Raw genomic sequence first — 20,716 nt, 5'->3', positions numbered from 1 at the left:
TTCCTCTGAATCCTTTCCACTTAGTCTGCATCTTTCTTAAAATGTGATGCCCAGAACTGGATGAGACCTACCCAGTGCTGAGTAGAGGGAAACTAGTGAGAGGCAATGTGGTGTAGTGATTAAAAATGTGGGACTGGGATTAAGGTGATCTGGGTTCTAGTCCCTGCTCAGCTATGGAGCCAACTGGGTGACTTTGGGCCAGTCACAGAGTCTCAGCCCAACCTACTTCACAGGATTGTTTTTGTAGGGATAAGATTGAAAGTAGGAAGAGGAGAATTATGTAAGCTGCTTTAAGTTCATTGTAAGAAAAAAGGTGGGATATAAATCTAATAAAAACTGATTATTCTCTTTCTTTCCCCCCTTTTTGAAGATAGGGACAACATTATCCCTGCTCCTGTCATCTGGCTCTTCACCTGTCAAAGATAATTGACAGTGGTTCTGAGAGTTCTTCTGCCTGCATTACTCTAGGATGCTCTAGTCTCTAGGATGCTCTAGTCCATTGGGTCCTGCAAGTTGAACTCATTCAGAGTAATGAGGTGCTCTTTGTCCAATTCAATGACAATAGTCCATGGAATTGGTCCCTGCTGTCCTAATGCCAATAGTTGATTGAGTCTTAAATATTCTGAGAAGTATATCTTAGAAATTTTGCTTATGAGCAAATATAACCTCACCTGAAGTAGTCATATGTTACATAATTATAGTTATTCCCTTGGATCATAGGAACAAATCTTGGATAAACTTTAAAAATCTTGGATAACTTTAAAAAATGGGAGGGTGTCTTGTTTGAATATTTCTGTAATGAAGGGGAATTGATTTTACATATTATTCATACATTCATGTAGTATTAGCAGGCAAGAAATGTTTTAATAAATAAATAAATAAGCAAAATCAAGGAAGCTGGCTGCTGCTTTGATCATAATTATAGCAATTGAAGTCTTAATGAAATTTGTAGACATAAGGAAGTATGTTCTCAAGTAAAACTGAAAGAAAAGCCACTTTGGTACTCTCATGGCAAATGATATTTTTGTTAAGGAGTATTTAACTGATTGTAAGAACATAAGAACATTAGAAAAATCATGCTGGAGCAGATCCAAGGTCCATCCAGTCCAGCGCTCTATACACACAGTGGCAAACCAGTTGCCCACAGGATCCCTTTAGTAGGATGGATGCAAAACCTCCTCCTGTCCAGCTCTTGTGCAACTGGTGTATGCAGGCGTGCCACCTCTAACTCAAAGAGGATGCACGGGCCCACAAGGCATTAGCGACTGATATCCCCCTCCCTCATGAATCTCTCCAATCCCTCTTTACACCATTTTAAACGCACTATATTTTCATATTATACAATATTCTATCCCTGTGACTTTTCCCAGACTGAGTTATCTTCCCTAGGCTATTATGGAATTGTGACACAGTATTAACTTGCTGTTAGATAACTGTCTGTCATACTCTGTAGATGTCTGTTTTAAATAGCCATGGTGTCCTTGGCTGACCTCCTAAAACAAAACCGCTGCTTGCTCCAGCAGGAAAGGATTACATTTCCTTGATTACTGCACAGGGGTTAGAGGAATGAGAGGCTTGAGGATCCTGTCTTTCAATTCCCCAGCAAAACAAAAACACTCGGTCTAGTAGCAAAACAAGTCCATGAAAGGCAAGCAGGGATCCCGTTCGCCGCGTGAGTCGCCGCTTTTGAAAATGCCTGGCTTTTGCAGAAAGGTCATTTTATTCGTGTGAAAGCCGAGAAGGGGAGGGAGGTAGACAGAGACTCAGCCAGTCACGCTGTAGGGGCGGGAAGGATCCGGCTGGCAGGATTCAAATCGCGCCGCGTTTCGCGTCTTCTGTGGCCAAGAAAGCACGTCCCCGTCTTTGCTGCTGCTGCGGCTGCTGCGGCTGCTGCGGTGCTTCCCGTCCTTCCTCTTCCCCCGCCGGGAGCGGCTCCTCCTCCGCGCCTGCCCGCCTCTCCTGCTCCTGCTCCTTCAGCGTAAGGCCCGTTGTTGGCGGTTCCCGCGGCCGCCGCGCTTCTCTTTTCTTCCAAGCTCACCACGATGGCCGGGTGCTGCGGCGGCACGCAGAGCGACGCCGGGGAAGAAGCGCTTCTGCGGATCCTTTCCGCCCGAGGAGCCCGCATCGCTGACGGCGGCCAGGGTCTGCTGGACAAGGGCTTCGACATGTACATAGCGGACCCCTTTGACGCCGAGCACAACCCTCAGGTGAGGGAAGGAGGGACTGGCCGGGGCGTCCCCATCATCCGGGCGGTGGGGGAAGAGGCTGGTCGCGGCCGTCCTCCTCTTAGATTACTTTTTATTCTGTTTCTATCGCGATGTCTTTCTTGTGGGGAACTCAAGGCCGCTTAAAATCCACCTCCTTCTCTCCATTTTATTCTTTAAACGGTTGCTTCTAAGCCTTACATTTCTGTATCGGTTAAGAAGCAATACCATTTCGTTTGTAGGGACGCCTTTATTTTATCATTATTACCTTTATATCCAGTCTTCTTCGTTCTTGCGAAAAACTCAAAGCAGTTTACGTGGGCCACTTCCTTTCCATTTTATCCTCACAACAACCTTGTGAGGTAGGCTAGATTGAGGCCCTACGGGACTGAAATAATCAGTGAACTTCATGATCGAATGGAGACTAGAACCTGGGTTCTCTCAGTCTCAGTCTAGCACTCTAAACCACTACACCTTACTGGCTTGGCTTGTGAGTAGCAGTCATCTGTTAAATGCAGGGTTAAATGCATCCAAAGGAAAAGGATATGTGGAGGATGAGTGTTTGGGGAGGGGGGATGGAATGGGACAGGTGTTTTAATAATGGGGTATGGGGTGAAGTAAGTGAGGAGAGTTGATGGGGATGAAGCTTTAGTATGTGGGAGGATGCTTTGTTAGTATCATGAGGAAATAGGATGATAAAAATATGGGGATAAAATATGAGGCATGGTCAAATGTCTGTGCCAGTGATGTGGAAACTGAGGAGATTGGGAACAAGTGTTTTGGAAGGAACATTGGAAAGATGTATCATTGTGAAAGTGATGGTATGGAAATTTTGACCCTGAAGAACAGAGTAGGGTGGAAAAGAAGTGAGGAAATGGTTTTGTGTAGGAGCTGGCTGGTGGGTGATATTGGCAGGGAAATGGTAGCTGCCTCCGGTAGTGGAACAAGTAAAGAAAGGGGGTGATGTGAGCAGAGAGCAGGGAGACCAAGCATTTGAGTTTGGAAAAACAGAAAAACCAAGGAAGTTCTGTGGGTGGACAACAGGGTGCTAGAAGGAAGCCCTGTGTGTAAGAAGTGAGTGCAGATACTTGTCTCTAAGTATACAGGTCAACATTTTGCAGCAGCCTTAATGAATAAAGGATGCTTCTAGACAAGCTGTAGCATTTTAGAAATTCGCAGGGTGAGGGCAGGGGAAGAGTGGTAGCAGCTGCAACTGTACTGTTCCTTTCAGTTGGGCCTCCAATGATAGCTTACTAAGCCTAGACCAAGCCAAAGTAGTTCAGTCTGGTTTGTACCAGCAAGATGGTGACGTGATCACTTGACCTGATATACCCTTACTAGAAATACATTGTCGTCGCTTCTTGCTATTGCAGCCTGCCAGGTCTACAGGAAAATGTGGAAATGTAGAAAAGTGGAATGTAAAGAGTTTAAAATGCCAAGTTAGACAACATACCAGATGATTCAACCCATGTCTAGAAGACTTGGTCTCTGGGGAGAGAAAAACAAAGTATTTCATTGTTGTTTCTTTTCCTGTGAAGTAGGAAAATGTGTAATTGTGGTAGCTTATTTTCATACTGGCCTCTGGCTAGTAGCTGTGGTTTTCTAACAAGGAGATTTTATTTAAAACTTGAAAACTTTTCAGTATTGACACAGAAAAGCATAAAAGGAAAGCATTAGTGGTGCTACCTATTTAATGTGTTGCATTTATTTTCAGGGCATATTAAATTTTGGAACAAGTGAGAACAAGCTTTGCTTTGATTTAATAAAGGAAAGGGTAAGTTTAGTTTCACGCATGAATTGTGATGAGTGCAGAATCTGGAAGCGTGATCTGTTGACTGAATTAATTGGTGGCAATGATTTGCTATTGAATAATCAAAATGTTATGTATGATACGTAATGTATGATAAACCATGACTGATCATATATAGGTCTAATATATGGTAGGGGCAGAGAAATCATAAGTTCTTTGTGTTTAATTTCATGACTGATTCATATGTTGAATATAATTGTCAGCATGGGTATGACTCTTCATTTTGATCTGTTATTCTAGTTCTCAGTCACAGATTATACATGTGTGTTCTCAGCTAAAATGAATTAAGACTACTTGATTAATTCCTCTAAATACTATTTTAAAAAGCATTTGAGAACTATCGCATATAAGAAAAGATCTTGTACTGTTACCTTTATTTCAAAAACCACTGCAGCTTGCCAAACCTGATATGAATTATCTGGAGCCTCACTTACTGCAGTATTCAGATACACAAGGCATTAAAAGGTACGATGAATTCTTAAGGAATTTAAAATGTAATTCTGTGCAAGTTTAAGCAGGAAAATGAAGCAGCTTGAGAATTGCAGGGCTTTTTTCTGTCTAAAAATTTGCATAGCATCATGTCCTTAATGTGTTTTCATACAGGCTAAGACCTGTTTTTCCAGTTCTTGTTAAGTAAAGATTTCAAAGGCTATATGAGAGGTATATAGTTTTAAGAATGATTTAGAACATTTGGTAGTTATAAAGTAGTTCCAACAATGACTATGAACAGGAAAATAGTTGTTTGTTTAAAACCCTCACCAGAGTGTGCATATTCAAATGATTAGTGCATAACCTACCTTTAATAATGATGCAGGGTTTTCCAAGCATAATGGATAAAAGCATTTTCAATATGCTTCTGAAATATGGTCACCTCTAAAAAGTTAATTACTGCATATAATGCTAATAACATCCAATATGTATCTATGTCAGTTGCTTAATTTGACTTGTACTGAGCTTATTAATTACGAATACAATTTAACCCCCCCCCCCCGACAGATTAGGATGGGATGGAAGTGCATCTCTGTTGGTGGAGAAGAGCCCAGCTGGCAAAGGCGACACATAAAGTGTGGAGGTCCCTACTGTGGGAGACCCATAAGCAGGACATTGGAGGACAGACACGGTGTGCATCCATGGCCCCTCTGTTCACCAATGATGAGGATTGGCCCTATCTGGCAAAGTTATTACATTCTTATTGAAATCAAGGATTAGGGGGTTAAAGAAAACTCCACCAGAGATGGGAACAAACAAAGCCTGTCTGTACCTCATTACTCCCACACCCCAGGCAGGCATGAAGACTTTGCAACGGGCAGTGATTTACCACCTTCACGCCCACTCTTCCAACCCTATTGCATATTGCTCTGTCTGTCACTGACTTCTTTGACCTACTAAATTATTCTAAAAGTAAAAATTATTTCAAAAAGTACATTTTTGAAATTAAAAACACCCCACTACTGAAAAATAAAGTAGTGGGGGGGGAGTTTCTATTTCAGAAAATTTTCACCCTGCATCACTGAACCTTGAGATAAAAATTCTTGATTGCACTTTCCAGAACATACTCGTGTATCTTGGAACAAAACAGCAAAAGCATCAAACTTAGCCTCTAGGCACTACTGCTTTCCGCAGCCCACATTTTATCATGGATTGATGAAATTCACCTTGTAAGATCTTGCATACATAGGAAAGTATTAATGCAAATTAACCAGTAATGTGTTAATTTTAAATTTCAGCTTCAGAGAAGAAATTGCCAGATTTCTTACTGAATATGCAAAAGCTCCAGCAGCACTGGATCCTGAACATGTAAGGAACCACAGTATTTTCCCTTTATGATAGGGAAAGTGTTCCCTCTCACTTATGAAAGTTTGTTGGATCTTTCATGAGATCTTTCAGAAGCACTGTTTTGGAAAGGGTGCTTGAGTTTGACTTTTAAATGGTTTTGGAAAATCTTCAACACTGAATTTATCAAGTGGTTAAAAATTTAGACTACAGCTAGTTCTCACTTTGCTTATTTACATTCTTAAAAAGTAGCATAGTTATTTAGATGATCATTGTAACTGAAATAAGTAGTCCAGGAATAGAATTCTTCTTGGAAGGTATTTGTACAAACACTGTTATACTGAATTTCATATCTTTATATTAACACTTCCTAGGAAATACCAGTTGGAAACCTGAACTACTAAATGGTACATTATCAATTAACTGTTTTTAGTTTAAATTGTCGTCATTTTTATTTGCATTACTGCTCTTAAAGACTTCTTAGATCCAGAATGATTGAAAGGATACCTGCCAACAGAGAATAGATATTTATCTTTATTTATGATTATAAATACAGGATGTTAAATGTTGATTGACTGTTTTGTTGTTAGAGTAACTTTGAGCTGCTTTAACCTGAATATGATTGGTTTGCTGTAGATTTGTCTAATATTCTGATTAATTTTAAAAGTTTGACAGTTTTGTTATCACAACGTATTTGTCTTCGGTTTCTAGATTATTGTGATGAATGGTTGCTGTGCTGTATTTGCTACTCTTTCAACTGTGTTGTGTGATCCTGGAGGTAAGAGAACTTAAGTGTATAACAATGAGTGGGTTTCCATGACATAACAACCCAATATGGGCAGCCAGCCACAATGGGTTGTGTTTTTTGAACTTCAGTAGTTTCTGCAGAGTGGCTTAATTTTGGGGAACATGCCACTGGTGATAACACATGGCTCATTCTAGGGGTTACCACACCCATGATAGGGTTGTCAGATCATCCAAACCCAAGAGAGGAATTTTATCTTGGGTTGTTGGAATCAGCTACAGAACCTCTTAGAAACAATTGCAGAAATTCCTGCCACTCTGTGATCTCATCTGTGTCAGCTCCATCCTGCCTTGTCAGTGACTGGTGCCCATATGGCACTTTGGAAGCATCATAACTTGTCACCTCCCTTTTTCCTTTTTCCCCTTTTTCTTGCTGTCAAAAAAACTGAACAAATGTCTTCATATTTGTTGTCCATCCAATACATGTAGTTTTGCTTCAGTGTTTTTGTAAACATCATGCATTGATTTCCTTCTATGTTACCCACTGTATTTCATTCACTTTGACAAGACAAGCCTACATAGGCAAATTTCTACATAATTGCCAAGGACTAGGGGGAAAGTTTTACTAAGAGGGCAGGGGAAAGCACAAGTACAGGTAGTCCCTGAGTTAAGAACGAGTTCGATTCCTGAGAACATCCTTAATAATGATTATACAGTAATAATAAAATAACTACAGGAACTGAGGCTGGAGAGAGAGAGAGAGAGAATTTGTGTGTATATATCTAGGTATATAGTATTGTAAAAAACAAAATATTTCTTAAAACAGTTTAGAATATTTTAACTCAGATCACTGTCATTCTTGCATAGATTATAACAAGATCATGAATATGAATCATTTTGAGCACTTTAAAGTATTGTATATATTTTTTCTTTTTGTTTGTTCATTTTCTGAATATATTTCTGAGTTGGTGTGGTAATTTACAATAACCATAAGAAAAATAAAATGCCACAGTTCAAACCAAACCAAATCTAAAAACAGAGAAAATAATCAGAAGATTCTTTCTTTTTATAGAATTGGCTTAATATTTGCAGGCCTGTTGGCCACCTTGGTCACCTGCTTATACCAGGCAGGTGTTTTCTCTCGCTCTCTCTGCTTTCAGTTCTGCACCATTTTCCCATCCGTAATATGGACATGCTAATACTGATCCAGTTCTCCTTTAGCATTTGCTCTTGTAACCAGGCCCTCAGCTGCTACAGTACTATTTATGATAAGAAAATGAAAATGAAAACAACACTTGACGCATACTTCAAGAAAGTGACTCTAGTGGTAACCCCCTTCCCTCCAGCAGCACAATCTCCAGCATCAGGTCCATATCCATCAGCATCAATTAATGTTAGGCTTAATTGTTACCTCATGGATTAAGAAGTTATGAATAAAAACAGGATTTCAAACTTTAAAACAGAAACAGCAACAACAAGAGTGGAGTAGGAGGAAGTGATCTGGGCAGCTCTGCTTCTGCTCTTTCCAGAAATTGTTTTGCCATGGTTCTGCTTCATCCTTGAGGCACTACACTGGCCTGGATATACTTAAGCCAATGCTGTGGAACAAAAAGCCACAGATACTATATCTTTAGTGAACTACACGGCCACTGAGAAACGTGTTGCCAGATGCATCGCATAATTCTCTAGAAATAGCTGTTAAATATCACTAGCAAAAAGCTGTGACTAACTCTGGAAAATTTCTCTTTCTAACAAAAAGCTATGAATATCTTTAGGAATAACTGTGACTATCTCTAGGGAACTATGTGATCACTGATGATATGTTGCCAAACACTTTGTTTAGTTTTCTAGAGATATTCACATAGAATTTATGGCAGTCAGCATGTTCATAAGTACAGGTTGTTCATTACTTGGATGTTCATTACCCAGGGAGTACCTATACACCAAAAAGGGGGAGTACTTAGCAAAAAGTAGTACACCAAAAAGTACCTTGTACTTAGCAAGGTAATCCTCTCACCTTTAAGGGTTGAACCAACATTTATTACCACCCTAGTTCTGTTCAGCACCTCCTCAAGTCTCCAGCAAGCCCAAAATGGTGAGATATTCTCTCCCCCCACACTTTTTTTGGCAGTTCATTTCAATGGGTGTTCTCTATGTAGTAGTACTTCTGGATTTTCCCCGATATTTTTAGTGGGCTATTAATAGTATGTGGTTACAAACGAATCTAGGACTAGTTCAAGAACAATCTGTTATTTGGAAGCAATCTTTTCCAACCACAATGATTCCATCCAAAGGAGCATTGAAAATAGCAGTACAAAGATGTCTGCAAGCAGAACGCAAAATGCATGGCTCTGTTTTGCAAGATGTTAAAATTACTTTAAGAAATTCTTCCTTGTTCATTCTTCTTGTAGATGGGTATCTAATTCCTGCTCCATATTATGGTGGCATAAATTCTAAAACTTGGCTCTATGGTGGAATGCAGCCCGTTCATGTGCCCTTGTTCAGTGAGGTAACAAAAATAAATTTACTAAAGATTCCTATTTGTATAAGTCCAGATTTATTTTTTTATAAATGAACACTATTATATACTGCCCAAGTAACAAAACAACCATACTATGTAAATCAAGCTCTGCAGATGTTTTTCTTGAATACTGTCCCCCTCGCCCCCCAGAAAATTGGAATATACTGGCAAGGCTGTGTTATATTTTCTTGAGCCCAGGTGTATTGTGACTCATATGCACAATAGTAATATGTCAACCTCAGGATGTAGGAAGTTGTTTTCTAAGGGTGCCATCCAGTCCTCTGAACTCAGAGAATTATATGCATCCCATCATGTGTAGGACCATCAATAAACCAGCAATAAAACCTGAAAACAGGCAGTCCAAGCAAATCTCTCTCCCTCTCTCTCTCCCTCTCTCTCTCCTTGGCAGCGCACTGACCAGCCATGCAAAAGCTTGGATGAGTCGCAGCTAATGTGTCACGGCTTGTGATGTCATCGCCTGGCACCACTACTCCTTTCCGAGCATACACATGGCCCCTATGTGCGCTGTTATCTGATGCTTGGCTACTGGGGTGAAGCTGGGGAAACTTACCACTGCCCTAAAGTAACCATAAGTTATTTCAATATGTGTCATTTTCAGACAAGTTAATTCCCTGTGAAAATGTAATACTACAAAATTTACTGTAGATCATGCATCCTCAAACTACAGCCCACAGGCCGGATCCAACCCGCCATGCTGATTTATCCCGCCCACCTCAGAGCTTTTGGACTTTCTCAGAGAAAATGATCTCCGAGCAAGTCCAAAAGCTCTGAGCTGGCACAGGAGTACTCAGTGGGGAGATTGCTGCGATTGCAGACAGACACGATCGCGATTGTGCTGGGAGGGAGATGGCCGCGATTGCACCTTCCTTCCCTGCACGAGCGTGCCCGCGATTGTGCCCATCTTCCCTGCACAATCATGCTGGGAGGAGGGAGATGGCTGCAATCATGGTCGTGCTTGTGCAGGGAAGATGGGTGCAATCGCGGTCGTGCTCAGGGAGAGATGGCCACGATTGCGCCTTCCTTCCCTGCACAAGCGCGCCTGCGATCATGCCGGTCTTCCCTGCACTAGTGTGATCACGTCCGTCTTCCCTCTCCAGTACGATCGCGGACACTGTAGCTATGTCCCTTGAATATGGACCTGTTCTTCCCCAGCTCATCTTGGGCATCTGCTGCAGCCCAAGTGAGCAGAGCAAATATTTGTTAATTTTTAATTAATTTTAATTGATTTTTAATGTGCCATGTGCATAGGAATTCGTTCATATTTTTTTCAAACTATAGTCCAGTCCCGCAACAGTCTGAGGGACAGTGAACTGGCCCCTGTTTAAAAAGTTTGAGGACCCCTGCTGTAGATAATAAACTTAATCTAGATATCCCCATCCGTCAAAACATAGGATGCAAAGGGAGTATCTGCAATCAGTTTTAACTCATTTTAATATAAAGAGGAAAAATCCCCATCAACCCTGATTTTTCTGCAAGTGATTAAAGTAAGTATTTTAGTCAGAATTGCATTACCTTATTGAAAGTTTGCAGTCATATTTAAATTCTTACATAGGTGCCTAATGAAGAAAATCAGCCTTTTCAATTAACAATTGAAAAATTAGAAACTGCATATCAGAGAGCCAAGGAGCAGGTAGGAATATTTTTAACTGAACTCCAGCTACAGTGATTTTGACTAAATGCTATTTGTGTGATAAATTTTCTAGTGAAATTAGAAATGTAAAATCTCTAAATGTATATTAGAAATGTAAAATCTCTAAATCTGTCATGCACAACTTGGCTTAATGAAACTTATCACTTTCACAACTGTTCCCAACTTCATTTTCATAAATGGTATTTTTCCTAATTTCAGCATAAAATAGATTATTTTCAGTTGGTGAAAAGCTGATTTAGTTTTGTGGAATACATAGGTTTAAATTTACTTTATTTGATAGTAACTATGTGTGTTATTTTATTCACAATATATTGTTTAATTTAATTCTATATGGTTTCATGCATATAAAATTACTGTGATGAATGTTTTCATTTAAATTCTCAAATTATTATTCATTAGATTTAATCTGGAATGGTTTGGGTAGAATAATCAGACAAGTTTAATGTAGGCCTGTTATATTGTTTAAATTGCCTTTTTTAAGTAATAGTAAAATATTTGCTGTTGAAATTGCTGAAATTCTTTTCTTTGCTCCAGCTATTTATAAATGAAAACATTTGAACTGACAGGAAAAAATGCTGTGGAAAAATGTCTTGGTTTCCTGAAGGTTGCTTTTGCAATATGTGCCATGAAGTATCTTCAGTACTTGGCATTTTATTAAAGGATGGACATTTTGCAGACTCTCTAGTCCTTTGTTTGACGTCATGTTGGCGTCTCCGACTATCAGTTTTTCTTTTTTCAGGGCATCCGAGTCAGAGCATTAATCCTGATCAACCCTCACAATCCATTAGGGGACATTTACCCAGCACAGTTACTGAAAGAATGTCTAGAGTTTGCGCACAGGTTTGAGTCCTAGCGCTATTTGTTTGGGCTTTCTATTTTCCATGACTAATTATAGAAGTTATTTTGGTAATTTCCTTATTTCATTGACATAGGTCTGTAAGAATGTATGTTTAGAAAATATATTTGCACCACAATTTATCTTACATATGGCTATTGGTCATGGTGTAAAACACCAGAATTCTTAAAATCCTAATATCTTAATGTGTAAGCTATATATAAATTCGTTTATGCATCACTAAACAAATGTTCTGGTGTATGTAGAGCTGAATATCCTGGTAGTTAAACATTTAAAAGTATACATCATAATTATGAAAAATGGTAATTACCAAAATCAGTAGTAATAAGAGTGTATAATATGGATTGACAACTTGATACCAACTTTATTCCTTGGTACCAATTTATGAACTGGATATTATTAAATATGGCCTCTGACTGTGAGATCTGAAATTTCTTCAGTCAGGCTTTAAAAATTCCTCATTTTCTTCTTTGATATTTCTTGAGCTGTCCACATTCTGATTTTTATCAGATTCTTATCCTTGGACACATTACTATAATATTTATTGTGCAATCCTGTGCAAAGTTATTTCTATGTCAGTTCCTTTGCCACTATTTTCAGTAAGCTTCACTGGCAGGTATTACATAATGGACTGCAGTTTTAATCAACAAAATGTCATTTCACAAGTATTTTGCTCTGGAAGAATCTTATCCTATACAAATAGAATGCCTCAGGTAAAAATCCTAGCATACTCTTCCTGTCCACCCATCATTCATATAAAATGGATGGGCAGAGTAATCTTGGGGCCCCTGAGAGAGGATCCCAAGGACCATAAAATATAATGGAACTCCTCTCCTGAGATATGAGACATTGCTATGACCTAAGGAAAAGATCCCCTGTTGTGTCCTTTGTAACTTCGGTAGTAAATTTCAGGGTGGCTTTTCTCCTGAGATCACTTTGTGATCTTGAAGAGAGTAGGATAGGAAGTGGGTGTCCCAGTAGGCTGGGAGTGGACCGAACAGAAAGGTTATGGGTCTGCAGAATCCCAGGAATAAGCCTCTCCATTTCTGGCTGCGGCTTAGATAAGCCAGTGACCCTTTTTCAACTTGTTCATTCTGTCCACTCTGCCTGGCAGGAGGAATGAAGAGATGCAGGAGCTCTGATTTGGAGTTCCTCTGATTATAAAGTGGTAACTTATTATAATTATATTCTAATTTTAACAGCCATGACTTATTTAAAATGGAAACATTGTAACAGTCCTTATTAGGACTGAGAATTCAATTTGCTGTGGGTTTGGGGTCTTGTTTTGTTTTTTGGTGGGTGGTTGTGCGGCTTTCACTGTGCAAGTATAATAAGAGAAATGTTAAATGCATGATGGTTTTTTCAGACATCTAATTCTCTGGCACATATTTAAAAGGTGACAAGTACATCTTTAAATTCCTGCATACATAACTTAAAACTGTGGTTAAATATACTGAAGACTGTAGCAGCATTTGTGTTTAATATCTGTAAACATTAAAATGTTTATAAACAAATCTGTTTCATATGTAGGAGTGAGCTAACAGTATAGAAGTAAATCTGCAAGCTTACAAAGGATTTTCTAACTTGCAATATATGCATGTATTTAAAATTGTCTTAAGTGCTATTTACAAGTATCTCTTTCTATATGCAGATATAAATTACATGTGATAATGGATGAAATTTACATGCTCTCAGTGTATGGTGATACCACATTCACAAGCATTCTTAGCTTACAGAGGTAAGTGTAACTTCCTGCTACTATAAAACATATTTGTCTTTTTTATTTATGCATAAACAGGCCATCTTCAGCTGCCTTTATAACATGCTTTTTCAAAATGGTATTTGGTGATGGTATCCTATGTATGAGAATTGAAGTTGACAGATTTTTCTTGTTATGTCTTACTAATTGCTGTCTAACAAATCTCATGTGTTGAATTCGTGTAATTGTTTTGACGTAAGTGGCCGATTTATGACTGGCTGTTACACCTGTGATTCTGCTCCATCTGCTTGCTGAGCACATAGTATACTGCTCCTGCACTCAGCCATACTGCAACATGGCAGGCTACGTAATGCAAGCCAAACCTGCCTTTGCAAAAATGTTTATGGAGAGTGAGCTTCCATGTATATATGCTTGTATGTCCACTGAACCCTTATACCTGTGTCAGCTTTTGCTGGATTGGAGTAATTATTGCTAGCCTCAGAACTCATTTATACAATTTTAAAGATAAGTAATTAACTCTGGAAAAACTTTCTTTTTAGTTTACCGGACCCAGACCGGACACACTTCATGTGGGGATTTAGCAAGGTAGGAATGTTTGTTAACAATAGCGTTTCAAAACAGGCTTTGAAACTTGAATTATTTGACTAATTATTGCCTCCTCCAATATTTATTAATTTTGTCTGTAGAAATCCTTTAGTGCACATAAATATACTTCCATAAGAAGGCTCTACTATACACATTCCTAGATATTCTTTGAAATGTCAACTCATTCAAAACATATTTTTGAAATTTTATTTGCATGTCTTCAGAGTAATGAAAAACAACCTTTTTATCTTCCTTGGAACTGAATATGAAACACAAATCCAACAAGCTGTTGGATTTTGTTAGGGGGAAAAAGCAGGTTGACTTTGAATTTTGTGCTGTTGATTTCTTTCCTACTGAAATTCCACTTGCTTGTTGATTTATCAACAAACCAAGTCTGTAGGGATTACTCAGGATTGTTTTGAGGATTTGTAATCTGTTTTTCATCTCAAAATGATTTCTTGCACCAGAAAATTTACTAAAAACAAACCATATGCATTAAAACATGCAAGAAGAAAGACTAACAACATTATCTCAACTTGAAGAATATTACAAAACAAAAACTCAATCATTTGAGAATGAGGCCGGGGTTAAGAGTCTGTTTTTTTTAAAAAAATAATGCCCCCATGTAAACAAAGCAAGTTCTCCATTACAGTTTGCAAATATCAAATTTTAATTAGTTGACTAATTAAATAAGTGGGTCCTAGATCAAATCAAGTCAGAACTTCCCTTGATGATGAAAAGACAAAAGTTAGGCTGGTGTACTTTAGATCCTCCTGAGAAGGCAAGACAATAATGCTGAGAAAAGTCAAAGATAAAAGAAGTTTGGGAAGACCAAATATGAGATGGATTGATTTCATAAAAGGAGCCAGAGCCTCAGTTTGCAAAAGCTGAGCAGGGAATTCAAGGACTGGAAATTTTTGGAGGACATTCACTGTTTATAGTCTCACTCACAGTACAGCACAGGATATTTGAAGTTAGATTTAAAGAATAATCAATTCACTGATTCTGCTTCTTTAATCATATATGAAAGGAAACATTCTCTATGGAAGAATATAATTCTTTTCACTTAAAGAAAACCTGAGAAATTGAGTCAGAAATAGATTCTTTATTTTTATATTCTTTATATATGCATTGTATATGAGAATATTTTAAATCTTCTCTCCCCCCTGCTTTTCAAGGATTTTGGCATGTGTGGTATTAGAGTTGGAGTATTATACACCAGAAATTGTATGATAAGGAAAGCTATTAATCAGTTGGCTGGTTTTCATGGATGCCCTGGACCTGTGCAACATGTTCTTAGGCAATTCCTTAGTGACAGAGGTAAGCAGAATCTAATGTGTGTCTCTGTGTGTGAACTAGGTGCTGAATATTTCTGCCTGAGTTACTGGAAAACTGCTGCTAGTCATTAGACAGTATGCAACTTGATGGACAAATAGTGTGGCTTTTATAAAATAGCTTTCAATGTTCCTAACTACCTAATATCACAAACAAAATCCTGTGTGGTGGCTATCCAGATAGAACGCTGGGGACTGGGAGGAAAGGAGGCTGAGATGTCCACAAGAATCAGCATAAGCCCTTGGCCCCAGCCTACTCCCTTTCCCTGTATGCCCCTTTTTCTTGACTACTGAGATGCATTTGCAATTTCAGGGGAGATGACTAGCAAAGTTCTTTCTGTGCTGGCTGCATGACTCTGCTAGGGCAGGCACTTGGCTTCCAGAGTTTGAGTTCTGAGATTGCATGCTCGTAGAATTGGGACTCTGAATAATCCTATGTCCACACGCTAGACAATGTCAGGAGGCCATAGGATTGTCCCCTAAGGGAAAGCACACAGGGTTTCACTTGTACATCCATTGTTGGATTTGGAGGTTTCTTTATTCATGCATGCAAACAGTGTACATTAAGGTAACAATTATGCTGATCTCAGTCCCCTGAATGTATCGATGCATCAAATGCAGATACACATACACATCTGGGGCCAGCAGTCTTGAGTGTGCAACACTTTCTTGCAGACAACTAAAATTGGACTAAGGCAAATTATTGTTTTAGGTAATTCTTGATGGTTTGAATAAAGCCTTGTCTTTATAGACCAGTCTTTAAAGCTAAGCACACTAGACTACACTACAGTCTGGATGGGGAATGCTCGCTCGTGCACGTGCTCGCTCTCGCGCGCGCGCGCTCTCTCTCTCTCTCTCTCTATAAATATATATATATATATATGTGTGTGTGTGTGTGTGTGTGTGTGTATATATATATAGAGAGAGAGATAATACATACAAAAGGGGGTGCCTTACATTCTTTATCTCTTCCATAATCTTATTGAAAGCTGATTTTAAAATAAGAGTACAGGGAAAATATATACCCATAGATATGCATGTTCTTGTATTCTCTCTCTCTCTCAATTTAAACCATTTGATTTGTGTTCTCTAAATGACATCAGCTAGGTTTGATTTGGTATGTTTTTAAGTGTCCTATGAATACAGTGTGGTACTAAATTTGTCACTAAAATTAGACTTTGCATTTTCATGGAATCAGAATCAGAGTATCTGTTTATATGCTGTTTCATGGAATCATAGTATCTGTTTAGATGCTGCTGTCCCTGAAGAATACAAGCAGAAAGCAAAACCTAATGTTATTTGTGTGTTCTTTTGACAGAATGGCTGAATAATGTGTTTTTCCCAACCAATAAAAGAAGACTTAAGGAAGCACAGAACATTCTTGTAGATGGCCTTTCAGAGATAGACATTCCAGTTTTCAAAAGCTCAGGAGGATTATATGTGTGGGCTGACTTTAGAAAAGTATGTGAAGGATTGGGTGGGGCAGGGAGGGTAAACTGAAACAATAGTATTATATGGTACATAACATGGGGGAACTTGTGGCTGTTCTTTTAAAACCCTTGAGGTTTCTACAGCACATTACTCAAGAGTTCAATGAATTTCATATATATGATTCTGGAAATTCTTGCAAGTACTAGTATTTCCCTTACTTTGCAAATGGAGGGATGAGTGATTAGTATCTGAATAACTAGTAAACTGGTAGTGTTGAACCTTGACTTTTTTTCTAGCAACCAATGGATATTAGTAATCTTGCATAAATAAAACATTGCATCAAATTTAGCCAGAAGATACATCAACTCAAAACACTTTTACTCTGTGTAGTCCATTACTGCAAAACACTGACCACACCTAATAATGGCAAAGAAGATTATTGTATGTAATGCACACTGAAATAGCAGACCAGACAATTGAAGATGCTGATGTCCATCCACCTCTAGAGACCAATGCATTATAATTTTAAATTGTAAAAATATTAAGAGTCCTGGACAACTGATCTGGCGCTACACATAAGGCCAGTTTGAGTTTTTCTCCCACTGGAAATAAAAGAGATTTCAGCTTAAGAGATTTCAGCTGGAACTGCTTTGGGCAAAGCCTCCACACTATGGCCGTGGTCCTGACACTGCCATTTTAAAAACATTTCAGGGCAAACTGCAATGGACACCACACCTAGTTTGGTTGTAAACAACTAGTATTAAAGGTTTAATATATTCTAACTTCATAGCATAGAAATTTTTGAATTATGTGGTATCTAATCATTAAAATGTTAGCTTTGTGGAATGCAATGAAATAAGCAAGAAAACTGAATTTCTTGGTGTCCATGTAACTTGAGTAGAGGCTTTAATAATTCTTGCCTTTCTGATTTGCTAGAAGTGGAGGGGTCCAGTGTTGTTTTATATATAAGCCACATAAAACCACAGTATTGTGTGTATATATTTTTATAATTTATGTATATATGTATAGTGTGTGTGTGTGATCTCTCTGTGTGTGTTTTATGCTCCATTGCAAGCCCCCACAGAGTTTTGGCTGTGGGGTAGTATAGAAATGAAATTAATAATAATATAATTTAATGCATTTCTCTGTTTCCTTTTAGTTCTTAAAGTCGCAGACATTTGAAGCTGAAATAGATTTATGGTGGAAAATTCTTGATGAAAAGATTCTCATTAGTCCTGGGAAAGCCTTTTACTGTTACGAACCTGGATGGTTTAGGCTAGTCTTCTCAGATTCTGTAGATAAGATTTACTTGTGTACGTTTCCATTTTGTTCCATCTGATTCATTGCAGCTTTCAGGCCACTGAAGAATATAAATAACATTTGAACTGTCTCAGATCTTAGCTCCGAAATTATAACACCTAGGCTTTGCTCTGTGGGTGGGTGACATGGCTTTAAAGCCAAGGTGACTTTGCAGATTGTCTGAACCCAGGATGGCCCAGCAGAACATGCACTGTCAAACAGTGGCAGGACTGTGGGGGCGAATGTACCTCCAATGCCACAATATGCCTTATTGTCTCTCAGATGTGTTGCAATCCTTGAGGCAAACAAGCCTTAATGTGTGGTGGATTTAAGAAGTTCCACACAATAAAGTCTGCTATGTTAAAACTCAGTTTAACTCAGTTTATTAACAATCATCCACCAGAAAACTCTGCTGCATTATATTTGGTTCCTCACTTGAGACTGGCAATTCTAAGAAAAGCTTATTGCATGCATGGAATCTCTGTAGAATTTCAGAATGTTATAAATGAAGTTCCAGTTCATTTAAGTGGCTTATGGGCCTAATGAAAACTTAAATACACAGCTTTTATATGAACTTATTCATACTATTATGTACAGGACTGGGAATGTTGATAGGAACAAAACAAGAATTTTATTTCATTTTAAAACAGTTTCTGTTGTAGTTCCTTGAAAAATGAGAATTTGTCTTCCTTTTTATAGGTATTCAGAGACTTCAGCAAATGCTACATGCTGAAATGAGCAAATCCATTTCCAACAGTTCATCTCCTAAAGAAAACAAGCATACTGATTTGGATGATGTTTCAACTAACTATGTATCAGTGGATGATGTCTCAGAAGGATATGCACACCTGAAAAAAATAGCTGTCTTCTAAGAACCTGAATGCTAAAACGAAGCATGACATGCTTAGTCTTACTGTAGCTATGTGATTTCCCCCCCACCCCATTTTTAATTATTACCTGGCAGTGTGCATTGTAACCTGTGGTTACGATTTAAATATTGGGACTACTAGAATGAAGTATTTTGCTGAAACACTTAGATCTTCTGAGCACTATGGGCCAAATTGTATATGAAAACAGTCACACCTCCCCAGTTGTTTTTCTTCCAGTGGGATTTTGTGGCCAGATATAATTTCCACTGGGATAAAAACCGGAGATGGAAGAGGGAAACATGATGGGAGAAGGTTGTGTACCTCCTCCTTAGTCCCCATTTGCTTTAAAATTGACACCATCAAATGTTTACAAATAGTTCACGTTGGGCAACTCTCCTTTACATTAAATCAGGTCATGCAACCAACTTCCAAGTAATTGACTTTGATATCCCAGACAATCATGTGACTGTGCTTTGCACATTGACAGCTTTGTGAATCAGATACTGATTGAATGTTGATACATACTGTATGGAAATGTGTAAATGCTGAACCATTGTTTAAACTGAAGGGTGAGCTTTCTGAATGTGTACACCATTGTATTTTGCTTTCTAAGAAAGTGCTCATATTTTCTGTTTTTCATTCTCGGATTAAATAGGTTTATTTGTATATTGTGCTGTTTATATATCATTCTTGCAAAAACATTGCCAACTTTGGTCTTCAACACCTCTATAAATATATTGCTGAATGTGATGGTGTTGATTTATGGAAGGAATAGAAAATATATATTTGCCTAAGTTCCAGTGTCACAGGACATGGAATGTAATTAACACATTAGGTAACCAATTATGTGGTATTGTTGGATTTTACTTTGGTAGCAACTAGCTTTAAATCATCATGACTGTACAAAATATAATAAGGGAAACTTGCATTGTTTCCAGGTATGATTTTAAAATCCCCTACCAATGACTGGGCAAAATTGTGTTAGGTTAAGCTGCACGGATATTTTTTTCTTGGTGCTTTACTTCAGGAACATAGTGTATTTGGCTTTCACCCTTGCTGTGTAGTATATCAACTGGTATTTTTCCTAGTCTTACCCTATTTTTTAAAAATATGTGTTACATCTTAGAAAGTCTGCAAAGTCTAAAAACTACTAATCTGTCTCAACTACCTTGGTTGCTTTCCTTCTTTCTTGTCTCTTATCTGCCCTGTTTTGTATTATTTTCAAGATTCTTTGCTTTTTAAAAGTTATTCCTTCACATGTCACAGCACTTTGTAAAATATGTTAATTAACTTTATGAAACAGCAACTGAATAAGAGTTGAAAGTGATTACAAGGATTAGATTATTTTGTAGCATTAAATGCCTACTTGAATAAAGAATTATTTCCAGTACCAGAAAGGATTCTTTCCGGTAGGTGGTTATCAGGTGTCCAAAATGAGGAAAGGCAGTCATTTCTCATATACACATGTCCAGTGCAAAAGATTGTCCTCATGAGTCCTCCTTTGGGAACTCCTGGCAAAGAAATAGAAGCAGGTGGCTACAGAAAAATAGGCTTTTGCTTTTGTGGCTCTGTGGTTGTGGAATGAGCTTTCAAGAGAAACTTGTGTGGTGGCTGTGCTGTGTTTTTTCCAGGAAGACCTTGCTATTTCCCCAGGAATGCTAATCTTTCAGTTTCTGTGGTTTTAAATCTGTGAGGGTGCAATCCTATGATTTCTCAGCATTATTTGGGGAGCCAGAGGATAGATAGTATCCCAGCTCCATGGAGAAAAACACTCATGTTAGAGCTGATGCTAGTCCCTTTAAGTTCTTCTATGCTGGCTGCTAATCAAACTCAGAGGGCCCTAATTGGCACCAGTGGGGGGATGGTGCAATCAAGGGAGCAGAAAGTGGGGAAGGGAG

General features: G+C 38.4%; 1 protein-coding gene across 1 annotated transcript; it reads left to right on the top strand.

Moving 5' to 3' along the window:
- The first annotated feature begins 1,527 nt into the window (after positions 1 to 1,527).
- LOC123020751 (1-aminocyclopropane-1-carboxylate synthase-like protein 1) lies at positions 1,528 to 20,211 on the top strand. The gene is made up of 14 exons (XM_044424894.1): positions 1,528 to 2,207; positions 3,919 to 3,978; positions 4,409 to 4,479; positions 5,742 to 5,811; positions 6,499 to 6,565; positions 8,943 to 9,040; positions 10,626 to 10,703; positions 11,464 to 11,564; positions 13,232 to 13,318; positions 13,840 to 13,885; positions 15,064 to 15,205; positions 16,538 to 16,680; positions 17,810 to 17,963; positions 18,649 to 20,211. The coding sequence occupies exons 1-14, from the start codon at positions 2,043 to 2,045 to the stop codon at positions 18,819 to 18,821; spliced, it is 1,455 nt and encodes a 484-aa protein (XP_044280829.1). The 5' UTR covers positions 1,528 to 2,042; the 3' UTR covers positions 18,822 to 20,211.
- Positions 20,212 to 20,716: the final 505 nt, after the last annotated feature.

This window comes from Varanus komodoensis, unplaced genomic scaffold (genome assembly GCF_004798865.1).
Source record: "Varanus komodoensis strain SLA01 unplaced genomic scaffold, ASM479886v1 scaffold15, whole genome shotgun sequence".
NCBI lineage: Eukaryota > Metazoa > Chordata > Lepidosauria > Squamata > Varanidae > Varanus > Varanus komodoensis.
This window is presented reverse-complemented; position numbering and strand designations above follow the sequence as displayed.

Coding starts and splice junctions, on each gene's coding strand:
- LOC123020751 (XM_044424894.1), top strand. CDS start 2,043: ATGGCCGGGTGCTGCGGCGGCACGCAGAGCGACGCCGGGGAAGAAGCG. Junction 13,886..15,063: donor TCATGTGGGGATTTAGCAAG/GTAGGAATGTTT, acceptor CTGCTTTTCAAG/GATTTTGGCATGTGTGGTAT. Junction 15,206..16,537: donor GCAATTCCTTAGTGACAGAG/GTAAGCAGAATC, acceptor TTCTTTTGACAG/AATGGCTGAATAATGTGTTT.